General features: G+C 42.3%; 1 protein-coding gene across 1 annotated transcript; it reads left to right on the plus strand.

Moving 5' to 3' along the window:
* The first annotated feature begins 521 nt into the window (after positions 1-521).
* Positions 522-10942, plus strand: LOC311031433 (uncharacterized protein). The gene is made up of 11 exons (XM_084037745.1): positions 522-600; positions 1229-1418; positions 2109-2200; positions 2294-2526; positions 2758-2994; positions 3075-3149; positions 3238-3454; positions 4709-4917; positions 6025-6097; positions 8815-8932; positions 10444-10942. Exons 1-11 carry the CDS (start codon positions 585-587, stop codon positions 10637-10639), a joined length of 1656 nt encoding a protein of 551 aa, XP_083893871.1. The 5' UTR covers positions 522-584; the 3' UTR covers positions 10640-10942.
* Positions 10943-12967: the final 2025 nt, after the last annotated feature.

Here is a 12967-nt window from a genome sequence, read left to right on the forward strand (position 1 = left end):
TGTTACATTGACAAACATGAAAGTCAGGCTAAAAGTGCACATATCTTCCATATGGCGACATATTTCTTTGGGAATAGCCCAAGGCCTTCTCTAGCTCTGTGCAAAGCCGAAGTTGCAGATTGATTGATGGACGCATGCCATGATATTATTGGGTGAAATTGGTTGGTAGCCTACTGTAAGCATGCTGTCATTTCAGCTGGACTTTAAACCTTTAAATGTGTGCTAAGATGCTGGACTTTTGGTCCTTTGCTTAGATTAAACGCATGTATCGTGTCTATCTATTAATTCAAACCCTATCCAAATACATGGTTTTGCTCCCTGAATGGAAGTGAATGTCCCAGGAAACCCTGTTCCATAATAATTCTCCTGTGGTGGTCCACCTGAGGTGGTTATTGCCTCTACCTGTTCTCTGTCCGTCTTTCTGTCGCCAAACTTTTAAGAAAATTCACGAGGAACGTGTTGCGACCGCTGCGTCACCCCTCACCCACCTGCATTTGCATATAGTGATCTACCAGTCAGTCCACTTCTTCCACTGTGGCTGACAGCTGCCCGAGTCGTCGACGTCACGCCCATAAACGCGCACCATGCCAGCAGAAACAGGTACGATTGTTGCTTCGTCTTGTTTGCGCGTTGTTTGAGTAAATAACATGAATCAAAACTTCAGGAACCAAACTCCGCCGCGGTGCTGCTGTCTGTGCGCACCCGCGCCTTCAGTCACCAGACCGCAGCCGCAGCAGCAGCAGCCATCCCGCGTCTGGTTCCGGGTCAGAAGAAACAGTTTTCATGCTAAAAACATGTAGAATGAAAATAGATAAATGTGTGTGCAATGTGCGTATAATTTAGTAACGTCATGAGTTCAATATATCAAGTCGCTTTTGGAATAATCTAAAACATTCCTTTCATCAGAGGTTAAACCAATTTGGATCATGTTTGGGCTGAGAATATTCAGTTAATATATCAGTTTCTAAAAACAATACATTAATATTGCATGACATTTTTCCTAGTTATATTTGCATGCTGATTTTGTCTCGCATGGAGACAAATTCATATAATTTGGCTTTTTGTACTGTTTGGTGGACTAATTTGAAGACCTTACATTCTCAAAGAAAACAATTCATCAGAGAAAATACTTTATATCGTGATAGTCTTATTATAAGTTGCAGCCCTACATCCCACCTGGACACACGAAAGAGTAGTTGATACTGAAATGACATTGATATTTCCCCAGTTCCTGATACCCCGTTGGAAGTCCTTGTGGATCTCCTGACTAAAGCCAAGGAAGTAGCCAAAGCATGTGGCAATGTGCCAGAGGAGCTGACGAGTCAGTTGCAGAAGGCTCTGGACATAGCAAGCGGCCTGGATGAATACCTGGAGAACATGACCACGCAGGAGAGTGAGCCTCTGGCAGAGCTATACAAGTATGTCTTTCCTCTTGCATATAGAGGCTCAGTCACTTTCCAGTGGACCGCCATCGGACCTTATTCTGGAAAACATATGACAGTCAATAGAGACAATGTTTTGATCCTGTTTGTTCCCTGAATTACATGAATTATAAATAATTTGTCAATCAGATGTCAAGAAAGTCACATTTTGTGCCACAAAAGAAAGTATGAGACTTTGAAAATATATAATTAGAATGACTAATCACCTCTATCACTGAAGCTACGATGCTTCTGTGTGTCGTACCGTGATGAAACTCACCCTAACAACGGGTGCTGCTCATTCCTGTTTTTCCCGGCTGTGAGAAAGTGTCGCTGGATAAAACATATCGGGCAAGAAAACGTTACATTTTTGATGGAACATGGCTCAGTTATGTGGCTGGCTTGCCATGGTATAGCGGTCATGTTGGAGACCTCACAAAACTAAATGATACGACGACAAACATAAAACAAAGTGTGACTTTCTCCACTTGCAAAGTTATCTTTTGAATTGACAAGCATCACTTGTGTAATTCACCTAATTAATTATTTGTCTCTTGCTGTAGACAACTACGTAGTTTTTCAGAATAAGGTCCCATGGAGGACACCAGGAGGGGCGTGGCTTAGCCTCTATAATCATCTACAGTGTGAGTTAAATTTGTTAATATTGTCTTTCACACTTATTTGTAGAAAAACAATTTCCCACGACTGGGATCAGGTGCACAAGGAGGGCAAAACCATGTTCCGGCTCCCAAAGGAGTGCATCACTGGACACGTGGAAGGTTGGACGTACTCCGTGCTGCTCATTGCCATTACTGTATATTCACTGGTTTAGCATCTTATGGTAACTTTTTCTTGTGTGTGTTTGTTGCCAGGCCAGACCTTGAAGATGCTGATCCACATTAGTCAAGCTAAGCGGGTTCTGGAGATCGGGATGTTCACCGGCTATGGTGCTCTGTCCATGGCTGAGGGGCTTCCTGAGGACGGCTGCCTAGTTGCCTGCGAGTTGGAGCCGTACCTCAAACACTTTGCTCAGCCCTTTTTTGACAAGTCTCCACATGGCAAGAAGATTACTGTCAAGACTGGGTCTGCCATGGACACCCTGAAGGTGAGAGCACATAAAACCATATTTCTTATTGAAGTCCATCAAGAAATGAAGTGGAGCAGTGTGCAATAATTAAGGAATACATTTATTGAGCACTTTTTTTTTTTACATTTACAATTGCTGTTCCCTGTATTTTATATTGGGTTCTTTGCCTAATGAGAGCAGGCAACGGTGAACTCTGACTCTGACTTTTGTTGTTGTTGGTGCTTACTAATAACTCTCTGTCCCTTCCAGGAATTGGCTGCTGCAGGTGAGCAGTTTGACATGGTCTTCATCGATGCTGACAAGGAGAATTACATCAACTACTACAACTTTCTTTTGGACAACAGTCTGCTGAGATTGCAAGGGGTCATGTGTGTAGATAATTCCCTGTTCAAAGCCAAGGTTTATCTGAAAGACACCACGGATGCCAACGGACTGGCGCTCAGAAAGTTCAACCAGTTTGTCCTTAATGACCCACGCGTGGAGCAGGTCAGTCTCGACCCTTTACATGCTACTTTATGTGTGTGTTGGGCATTCCTTTATTTAATTAAAACCTTCTTGTTTTAAAGGTCATTATCCCTCTTCGAGATGGCATCAGTGTAATCCGCCAGGTACCTGTGGCTGCTGGGTGCTCCGGGACACAGGTACTGTTTAGATGACCCCAGCGCTCAAACCTCCATGAGCCGGTACAGACATGGGATCAAACTGTGGTCTGCTTATCTTGTTTATTAGAGCAAAATAACAGACGATGAAGTTTTCCGTGGGGTCAAGGGGCGCCCCATCCTCGATCGGATGCGTCTTGATGGACAGGTGGCCTACGTGACGGGTGCTGGGCAGGGCATAGGCCGCGCTTTTGCTCATGCCCTCGGTGAGGCCGGTGCAAAGGTGGCTGTGGTAGACCTGGACCAAGATAAAGCAGAGGCAGTGACTGGAGAGCTCTTCCTTAAGGGTAAGGGATGGTATCACACCAAATATAAACTTACTAGTGGAGTGTGTAGGATTAAAGGGCATCTATTAGAAAAGATGGAATATAGTATTCATAACTGTGTTTTAATTAGTGTATAATCACTGAATACTAAGACTGGTTGTGTTTTTGTTGGCGTAGAATGAGCCCTTCATATCGGGAGCGGGTCCTCTATGGAAGGCTTCTCACATTTTTACACATTTATGTTACCTGAAGGCCACCATAGTTATTAGACAGCGCTCAGGAAGGGAGTTGTGAGCAGAGGGATTTTTCAGTTGATTGCAATGTGCAACATCACCACCAGGTGTCACTAAATCCTAATAGTTAAAGCTCTACTTGCCAGTTGTGACAAGTGTATTTGGGTTTGTTATAGGGTTGTGCAAAGGAAAATACACCTTTTGAGTTTTAGCTTCTTTTTTTTAAGCTACAAGAGAAGCTTATTATGAAACATAAATATCAAAGTTCATATTGAAAGTTCATTTTATCATTTGAGTATACGTATGGTAGTTTTCCGATAATGTTTTTTAAACATTATTCTCACGATGCCCTTATTGTAATTTACACAAACTTTAAATTTGAAAACCTAACATAACAAAAACCAGGGAGTTCATGTTTATTGGTTAAATATTTTGTTTAGATTTGGTTGTGCATATTGCATATTTAAAGATCCTACAATTGTTCATAATAAAGGTGTCTAATATTTAACTAAAGGGGAGTGCAGAAAGGAGAAAACGGTGATATGTCAAGATTCCTGAGGCAAATGTGTCATTGCATTTATGGTGATGTGAATAAAAAGTGCTAAAAGTGGTGCATCTGCAAATACAAATGTATGAATGGTCCTCTTAGTACTCAAGCTTTAACTGGTAGAACACCAGAACATCTATAATCATAACATGAATACATTAAAACTGGGTTCGTTCACTTCAAAGTTCTATCTTCAGGTGTTGGTCTTTGGCCAGCAGATGGCAGCATACTAAAGCATAATATACTGTATATAAACTGTGTCAGGTTCCGCTTGTTCCTCTTAGCCGTGTATGTGGGATTTTCCCCTCTTATTTCTTCTTCTTTTCTTTTTTTTTTTATTACAGAAGATTTATTTTTTCTAACTTTTCTAACACATCTCAAGACATTTTGGGTTTTGTACAATTGTAAAATGAACTTGTAAAATGTCCAAGGATAGAAGTTGCTTATATCACGTGTACAAGGTATTGTAACAGACAACTGTGTTTTTTGATGCAGGCATCAAAGCCATTTCGATCACAGCTGATATCGGCAAACCAGACGATGTCCAGAGGATGATTGATAACATTGTCTCCAAATGGGGGACGATCCACGTCGCCTGTAACAATGCTGGCATCAACATGAATTCAGCCAGTGAAGACACCAGCCTGGAGGAGTGGGACCAAACCTTAAACGTCAACCTGAGAGGGACTTTCATGTGCTGTCAGGTGTGTATCACCTGCTCTAAAAGTGTGTGTGTGTGTGTGTGTGTGTGTGTGTGTGTGTGTGTGTGTGTGTGTGTGTGTGTGTGTGTGTGTGTGTGTGTGTGTGTGTGTGTGTGTGTGTGTGATTATATTCATTGAGTTTGAAGTTGAATTTATGTTAATGGATTTCTCCAAAAATAGTGTCATAAGATTTTCACTAAAGTCACTTCACTGTTGCTTTGACAAACACTCAACCCTTATAGGTTTTTGGAATATCAGACAGATGAGAAAATTAAAAAAAGAAGCTGAGCTGAGCTCAATGTTGCAATTCACAAAAACAATGACACTTTAATATGAAGGTACCTTTTTGTTAATCTTTTGGAAGCTGGAATTATTGTGCAGACTAAACGAAGCAGAGGTAGAAAGGTTGTTTTTATTTATTTATTTTTTATATATAAATCACATCAACTTTGACATAGGAAAGTGGTTTAATTATGAGTTATTCAATCAAGAAAACAATGCATTTTTGTAATCCAGTAGTGGAAAAAGGAAAAAAATGTAAAGTCAACAAAGGAACAATTCATCTCTCTGTTTTATCAAAAAAAAATACAAAATCCAAAAATTTGGAAATGCATTATTTTCACAGCAACAATCAAACATGTACTGAAGATCACGTACAAATTATGCAAAAACTACTACTTACAAAAAAAAAAATATTTAGTCATGTTTTCTTTAACCAGAATTGAAAATTGGGATTTTTTTTAATTTAATTCTAAATATTTCTGTCGGAACAAATTCTGACATCAATTTGCTAGAGAGACTGTGCCTAAATAACCAAATTGATTGAGTTTGTTTCCGTCAGAACCAATTAGTTTGACCTAATTACTGATGGCCAACCCATTGTAACTGCTCTGTTGTGACGAAAATTATGTGTGTGTGTGTGTGTGAATACACATGTAATGTGTCTGATAATATTATAAACACCCTACCACCCAAATGTTGGTTCGCCACTATTTCTGTCTCCAAGGATAAACTCCATGTTTTTGTGTTGATCCATGCTCAGGCTTTTGGCAGCGTACCGATGCCATAATAAGGTGTTTAATGTCTCTTCCCCCTGAATCCTCGCCTTAGGCAGCAGGTCGAGTGATGTTGAAGCAAGGATACGGCAAGATTATCAACACAGCCTCCATGGCCAGTCTAATAGGTGAGTGATGATTCTATTCCCCCACCTTCTCTCTGGAGCCCCTCCATGTCTGCTTTTAATCTCTCCATTTGGCGTGGAGAGTTGGGTCGAGGGGAGGAGGCGGGGGAGGTAGGGAGAGTTAAATACATTTGTGCTGTGCAGCTATGTGCGGGAGTACACATCACATTGAATAGTTCTTATCATCAGACAGAAAGTCGTCAGAACTGACTTTAGACCGTTGCAGTGGTTGAAATAATAAGGGGGGAAAAAAACAGCTGTAGTTTTCCTGTTTATGAGAAACGTATCCTTTAAAACAGGATTAGCCAGATTTCCTCCTTTGCAACTTTTACCCCAGTTAAGCAGTCCTATATAGATGCATCCACCCGTGAGTAAAGCAAGCAGAGCAGGAACATGTTGGTGATTGCGTCTCGCTGAGGTGGTTTTGCATCATAATAAACATCCCCTCTCTGTGGAGCTGTGTGGAGGATGTGGAAGGCAACCTGAGGTCCAACTTGGGAAGGGAGGGTTCCTGTGCAGAGGCAACAAAAAAAAAAAAACCCAGCCTGTGCCAGCAGTCTTGTTTGAACAGCGGAAGACACTTTTAGAGTTTAGCGAGAGCCTAGTAAAAGCCATGCATAATGTTCCTCCACCAACAGGTTCCTCCAGAGGAGCAGCAACACTTCATCAGCAGTATAGTCAAATCGCCAGCAAGCCGCTGGGCCATATGGGCTCCGGTCCCGACTGCAGGGGCAATCTGTAAAACAGGAGCATGCTGGTAAATAGAGGCCGGCATAAAAAAGAATGATCAATTACTCACATTACGCACAGTCCTTCAGGAATTTACTTTATTGGTCTGGACATCTGTTATAATATTGTCATAATGTGTAATCAGATGGGACCTGTTCTAGCCAAGTGGAAGCCCAAAAAGTAGCCGTAAATGCCCAATTAAAATGCACAATGACAGCTTTTTGTCCATCTGCTGAATTGTGTGTGTGTGTGTGTGTGTGCCCACTAACACACACACGACCATCAACCACCATTTCTCTTCTGAATAATGGCCAGCAGCTCAAAGACACCCAGACAGGAAATATCCAAGTTGATACTATCACACTTTTTGGCTGCGTGATGACCTTACTGAGGGATTTGTGACTCCCAAACTCTTAACCTGCAGACCTCCGCTGCATAGCAATGTACATTACAACAGCCACGCCATTCTGGGAAAAGAGTGCATCATTTGAAGTCAGGAGAATTTCAAATATAAAGACGTGCCTGATGATAAAGAGCATGTTTTCTCCCACTTGAAATGGGCAATAAGTAGCAGGGTGAATGTTAAAGAGGGCTTTGGAGAATGCTCTCCTTCTACCTCCTTTTCCCTTCTCTGGGGATTACTGCTCTTTAAGACGGCGAAAACATCAATGCAGGTTTATTTAAAGGATGAAGGCATTTTCTGAATGGTATTTTGGGGCCGTATCATCAGGTCTTGAGCGAGGATTAGTGCTGTTAGGCATTTTGAGCTGTGTTTCCTGTCCTGATAAGTCGGATTCCACCTTCAATCTGCGTGTAAGCCCTGGGCTCTGCTCCTCCTCGCCTGCTCCTCTGAGGTCCTAGCCTCCCCTTATCCAGCCAAGCCCAATCTAACCATCCTCCGCTATCATGCCACACTCTGCACAATCCCACTCAACCGCAATGGGCCGTTGTCCCACCCTTTTACGTCTTATTTCTTCCCGACTTTTTACCTCTATCCTGCACATTTTTCTCCCCCGTTTGAATCTAAGCGATGTATGCGGGATGCTGCAGCCTCTTTCTCCCCGGGACCGGTCCCTGCCTCTCTGCAGCTGGCTGGCATTTATCATCCCGGTCTCACACTGAAGCCATTTGGCAGTCAGATCGGCGGGTGATGAGGTTAACTACTAAAGTTGTATGTAACTTGGAGCCTTCCTTGCAATGATTAATCAACCAGCAGAAAATGAGCCCCTGTCCCGTTATCCCATGCAGTGTGCAGCATCTGTGATGGTCAAGGCAAACAAATGGCTCCCCGTCTTTGTTTCTGAGGACAGAGCATAACTGGACATTATAAGCAATTAATTTTCCGTCCTCAGAGTCCCCGGCAGCTAATGGAGGAGCTTTTATGTCGTGTCCACAAGAAATCGCATCAGCTGCAATATAAAATATATGTATGTTGTGAGCTTTTGTGGGAAAGGAACTATAGTGTGCTGCAGTTATGATTTTTTTTTTTGAAGGCCAACAAAAAGCCAATGGGATTTTTCAATTGGATCTTGGATTATTGCAGAAAATAAGGTCTGCAGCAAACAAACGTTTGATACTTATACTTTTGTTTAGCAAGATAATATATGTGTGCATTTTAATATATGGTGTTAAAATGTGAATGCAAGAAGTCAAAACCTAAAGTTGGACTATAAACTACACCCGCGGTCAAATAAGAATATGGGGATTTACTGACATACTGTATTATCTATTGATTATTTTGTAAGCTTTTGTTAACCAAATATCTTATTTTAGATATCTAACCAATAACTCATTTCCAGGTGAAGGACTCACTCTCTATTACCAGTCTCTTTTTGTTCGTCTAATTTCTAACAACACAAACCATTTCTCACAGACATTTTTAAAGACCACCTAGTGTGAATGTGCATACAATTATTAATGAATGTTTTTCCTTTAAAAAACACTGTTGTGTCCATTTAGGGTAACTGGTTTTCTTTCCGTCCACCCTGCAGTCCCCCATCCACAGAAGCAGCTTTCCTACAACACGTCCAAGGCTGGAGTGGTCAAACTGACTCAGACTCTGGGCACTGAATGGATTGACAGAGGCGTCCGTGTCAACTGCATCTCACCGTAAGTGCCGTCTGTTCTTTCCCTCCTTTGCTCACCTTTTGGTGCCAAAAAACACTCTTGTCCACCTTTTGTGTGTGTGTGTTGTAAGGGATTGAGCTGCAAAAGGGAAGTGGCGATTAACGTGTTTGCTTTTATATGAAGAGCCCCATTTGAGAATGATGCGCCAATTTAAGTCCTCAAACAATACATCAGTGCTTAATTAGATGACGTCTTGAGGGATGAATCAACCAAACACTTGCTCTAATTGTTCTATTCAATTAGGAAATCAAATTTGCAACCTCACTCCAAGCGTCGGCACAACAATAGTGCCTTGTTTGTATCTATTTGTCTGTGAAGCCGAGCAGGGGGAAGAATAGAGGAGAACACGGCAGGTTTGTGTGTGTGTGTGTGCGTGTGTGTGTGTGTGTGTGTGTGTTTTAAGTGAAGCATCCCTTAGCCCCAGCCATCCCTGAGCAAATCCGTCCGGTTGCACCGGCGAGCCAGGCCCAGTCACAGCCCCAGAACAAAGCCCTCACACGCGCGCCACGCTCGGCTTTATTTATCGGCAGCTTGTTTGCTAATTTTAATTTGCAAAGAAGCAATTCTCTCTCCCCCTCGCTAACCGTGCGTCTCAGTGGGCCGCTGATTTCTTTGAAGTGACAGTCGGTAAATATGCATAAAAAAAGGGACACAATTAGCGCTCACGAGGTTGACTGGAGCCTGATTCCATTGGCAACTTTAGCCGCAGCGGTGATAAGCTGCATTATCTAGAAAATTGGCTGAGGGAAAACAGTACCTCTGATTGCCAGCAAAGGTTCCAGATAACAGGGCAGCTGAAGAGAAATATAATTGAGGTGGAATATGTTAACCAAGGTGTCACACGCGCCTTGGAAGTGCTAATTTGGCCAAATGTTGGAATTCCATATCAAGGCACCGGGATACGCCGAACAATGATTCGGGCCTCACGGCTTTTAGTCACTGTCACATCAATTGTATAGAGAGTCAGGAGTCGTCTCATGTAAGGCACAGGCGGTCTTGTTGTCATATTTATTCAAATGTAAGCCTCGCGCTGCTACGTTGGAGAAAGAGGAGGGAGCTGCGTTCGGTGTCGTGGAGCTATTTGACATCGGTGCTGTCAATAAAACCCCAAAACAGCTGTATTCTTGTTAATACCACCCAGATACAACAGAGCGGTTGGAGACCATTTCAGTCAGGTATTGGAGCAGAAATATGAAGGAGTTGTATGTCATAAGTACTTAACCAAAGGCTTTGAGCAAATTATGCCAGAAGTCCCCTCACACCCGCGAGCTCTTCCTGAGATGTGCCAGCAGTCCCACAGTAAACATCATCAGAGATGCCACGCCATGCCCTTTCTTCAAAGGATAATTGGGTTTATTTTTGTCACCAAAGTGGTGGCTCTGAAACAACGCTGTCACTCCTGGCTCTGAGCTGTGATGCCGTCTGATTTCATTGTGTGTGTGTGTGTTTTTTTTTGTTTTCCCCCCCTCTTCTTTCTCTGTCTCTCTTTTCAGGGGGATTGTTGACACCCCTCTCATCCACTCGGAGAGTCTGAGGCCTCTGGTGCAGCGCTGGCTGTCAGATATCCCTGCTGGTAGACTGGCTCAAGTGACAGACCTGCAAGCTGCAGTGGTCTACTTGGCATCTGACGCCTCCGACTACATGACAGGGCATAACTTAGTCATAGAGGGTGGGCAAAGTCTGTGGTAGAAGGGGTAGATGAAGAGATGAAAACTTTTCTTTTTTTTTCCTCTTTCCTCTTCACGCTCCTGGGACTAGTCTCCGAAATAGGTAGTATTGGGACTTGGCACATGGTCTCCTTTCGGCACATTCATGGCAGCATTCGCTAAAATCTTACTGGATGTTTAACTTTTGGTGAGTTAACGATGACAAAGACTGGTAGCTATTTGTCCTGTGTAGGAAATATCCCATCATGTCTGAGAAAACCGATGTAAGAAAAAACAGGAGAACTGTTACTGCGCTTTCAAATCCACAATTTTGACTGCATGTTCCCCTGAAATCATTAAAAAACTCACAACGATTTTGATAAATGTGACTGTTAATGTCTTAATTCAACTTAAAGAAACTGATCTTTTGTGTAATATGTAATGCAAAAAGGCAGAGCATACTTAAACAAATGTGTCCATGAAGTTTATTTTGATAGCAGTGTCTCATACAAATGCAGTTCACAGTGCTTTGCAAAAAGGGCAGTTTTATTGATAACCACCTTAACTTGCTTCTCCCTCTGGTCCAAGACTCTTGTGCACCACATGCAGGATTTGCAGCATCCCGGTCCACCTTTCTCTCGCTCTTTCTTGTCAAATGGTCCCTACAAGTGGTGCTTGTGAGCGCCATCTTAATTGCTCCATTAACTGTTTGTGCGCTGAAAAACAATACTTAAAGGAGAGGTCAGGCGAGGACGCGACCCCAGTCGCTGCAATTATACGAAAAGTAGCGGCCAATTAGCGCTCTCTGCCATGTGACACTGTTGCTGTTTATGTGAGCAACTTCTCACTGTTAGTGACCGTTCTCTGATTTACATAATTGAGGGATTGGTCATTAATGGGAATGGCGTGTGAGAGGATCCCATTAAGATATGGAGTGAGATCTGATCATCTCCTCTGCTCTCTGCTATTTATCTCCAGCTGCATTGGCACATTAGAAATTATTGGGATTCTTATCCTCATATTTAATGGTGAAATATCAAAGTTTGCCACAGTGTGTGCATGCAAAGCTTTTGCAGAATTTGTTCATATGGAGGCAAATTGTCGTTTATATTTTAGGCTATTTCCCCTGACTCGCCACTGAGGGGCAGTATAGAGACAGGCAGCTTCAGCACTGACACAAGGACACAATCTTACAACAAGAGGTTATCACATTATTTGCTACCATGTAACGCTAATAAATGTGAACTCCTTCTTACGTGTATGAGATAAAATAAGTACAATTCTAGTGTGCAAACAGCTCAACACAAGAGACAATCAAAGAAATGCTGAATAAATACGCACAATTTCAATTAAACGTGGGTTGATAGTGGACAGTTACATTTCAAATGCATTAAAAATGTAATTCTAATCATTTTTTCAAGAGAAGATTGGAGTAGCCTTAAGAGTTTAGAGACAATGAAGAGCAAATATGAATCTGTAACACTAGCTGATACATTAGAAAATATCTTTGCATCTACAGACCAAATCTTTACCTAATACATAGGATTCCAGCTAACAACCTTTTTCATTTATACAAGTTGTAGGCTATTAATCCAAAGTTAGGACAAACTGGTTAGTATTAACAGCCAATGCAAATAAAATGGGATGTGCGTCCCCAAGTCTACTAGAAGGAATGCAAAAAAGTTGTAACACTCAGTCAAGATCAAAAGCTGCTTATATCCACAGTCCTTCTGTTTCCAGCCATCATCATTCAACTGCTAAACGGTTGTTTCGCCGTCATGTTTTGCACCATATTAAACTCTTTCACAGCCCTCTTGGAGGTCTTGTTTTCCTTGACAATTGCCGCTAAAAGAGCCAAATCTATAATTTGAGCCGCAAAATGTGATATCCTCTCGAACTGACATACAGTGGCCTGCTTCATGAAGTGTTAAGTGATCTTGAATCCATTATTTATGACCTCCTTTTGCTACCATTACACTGACGAGCAGGACCCTGTTGTACACAGCGCTGTTGTGCTAAACAGTTCTCCAGCAGAAAAAAAGGCACTTGCGTCCTCACACTTGAAATCAACTTTGATTAATGCTCGGCTCTGTCACGGCATGCAACGTTTTACAGCAGCAGGCGTCCGAGGGAGACCTGGGTCGATGCTGAACAACACAATGAGGCAATATGTGTTGCTGAGCAGGCTGTGTCCTGGTGACAAGAGGACCCAAGGGTTTATGGATGACATATTAACATTTGACAATATCAATACACTTTTATTGATGGATTATGGCGTCCGGTTACATGCCCACTCAGAAAGGTGTTTGAAGATGAAATGTTACCCCTTGTAAATTGAGTCAAGCCCTGTGATGCTATCATCTGAGGGAGT

Source organism: Eutrigla gurnardus (assembly GCF_963514095.1).
Source record: "Eutrigla gurnardus genome assembly, chromosome: 2".
Lineage (NCBI taxonomy): Eukaryota > Metazoa > Chordata > Actinopteri > Perciformes > Triglidae > Eutrigla > Eutrigla gurnardus.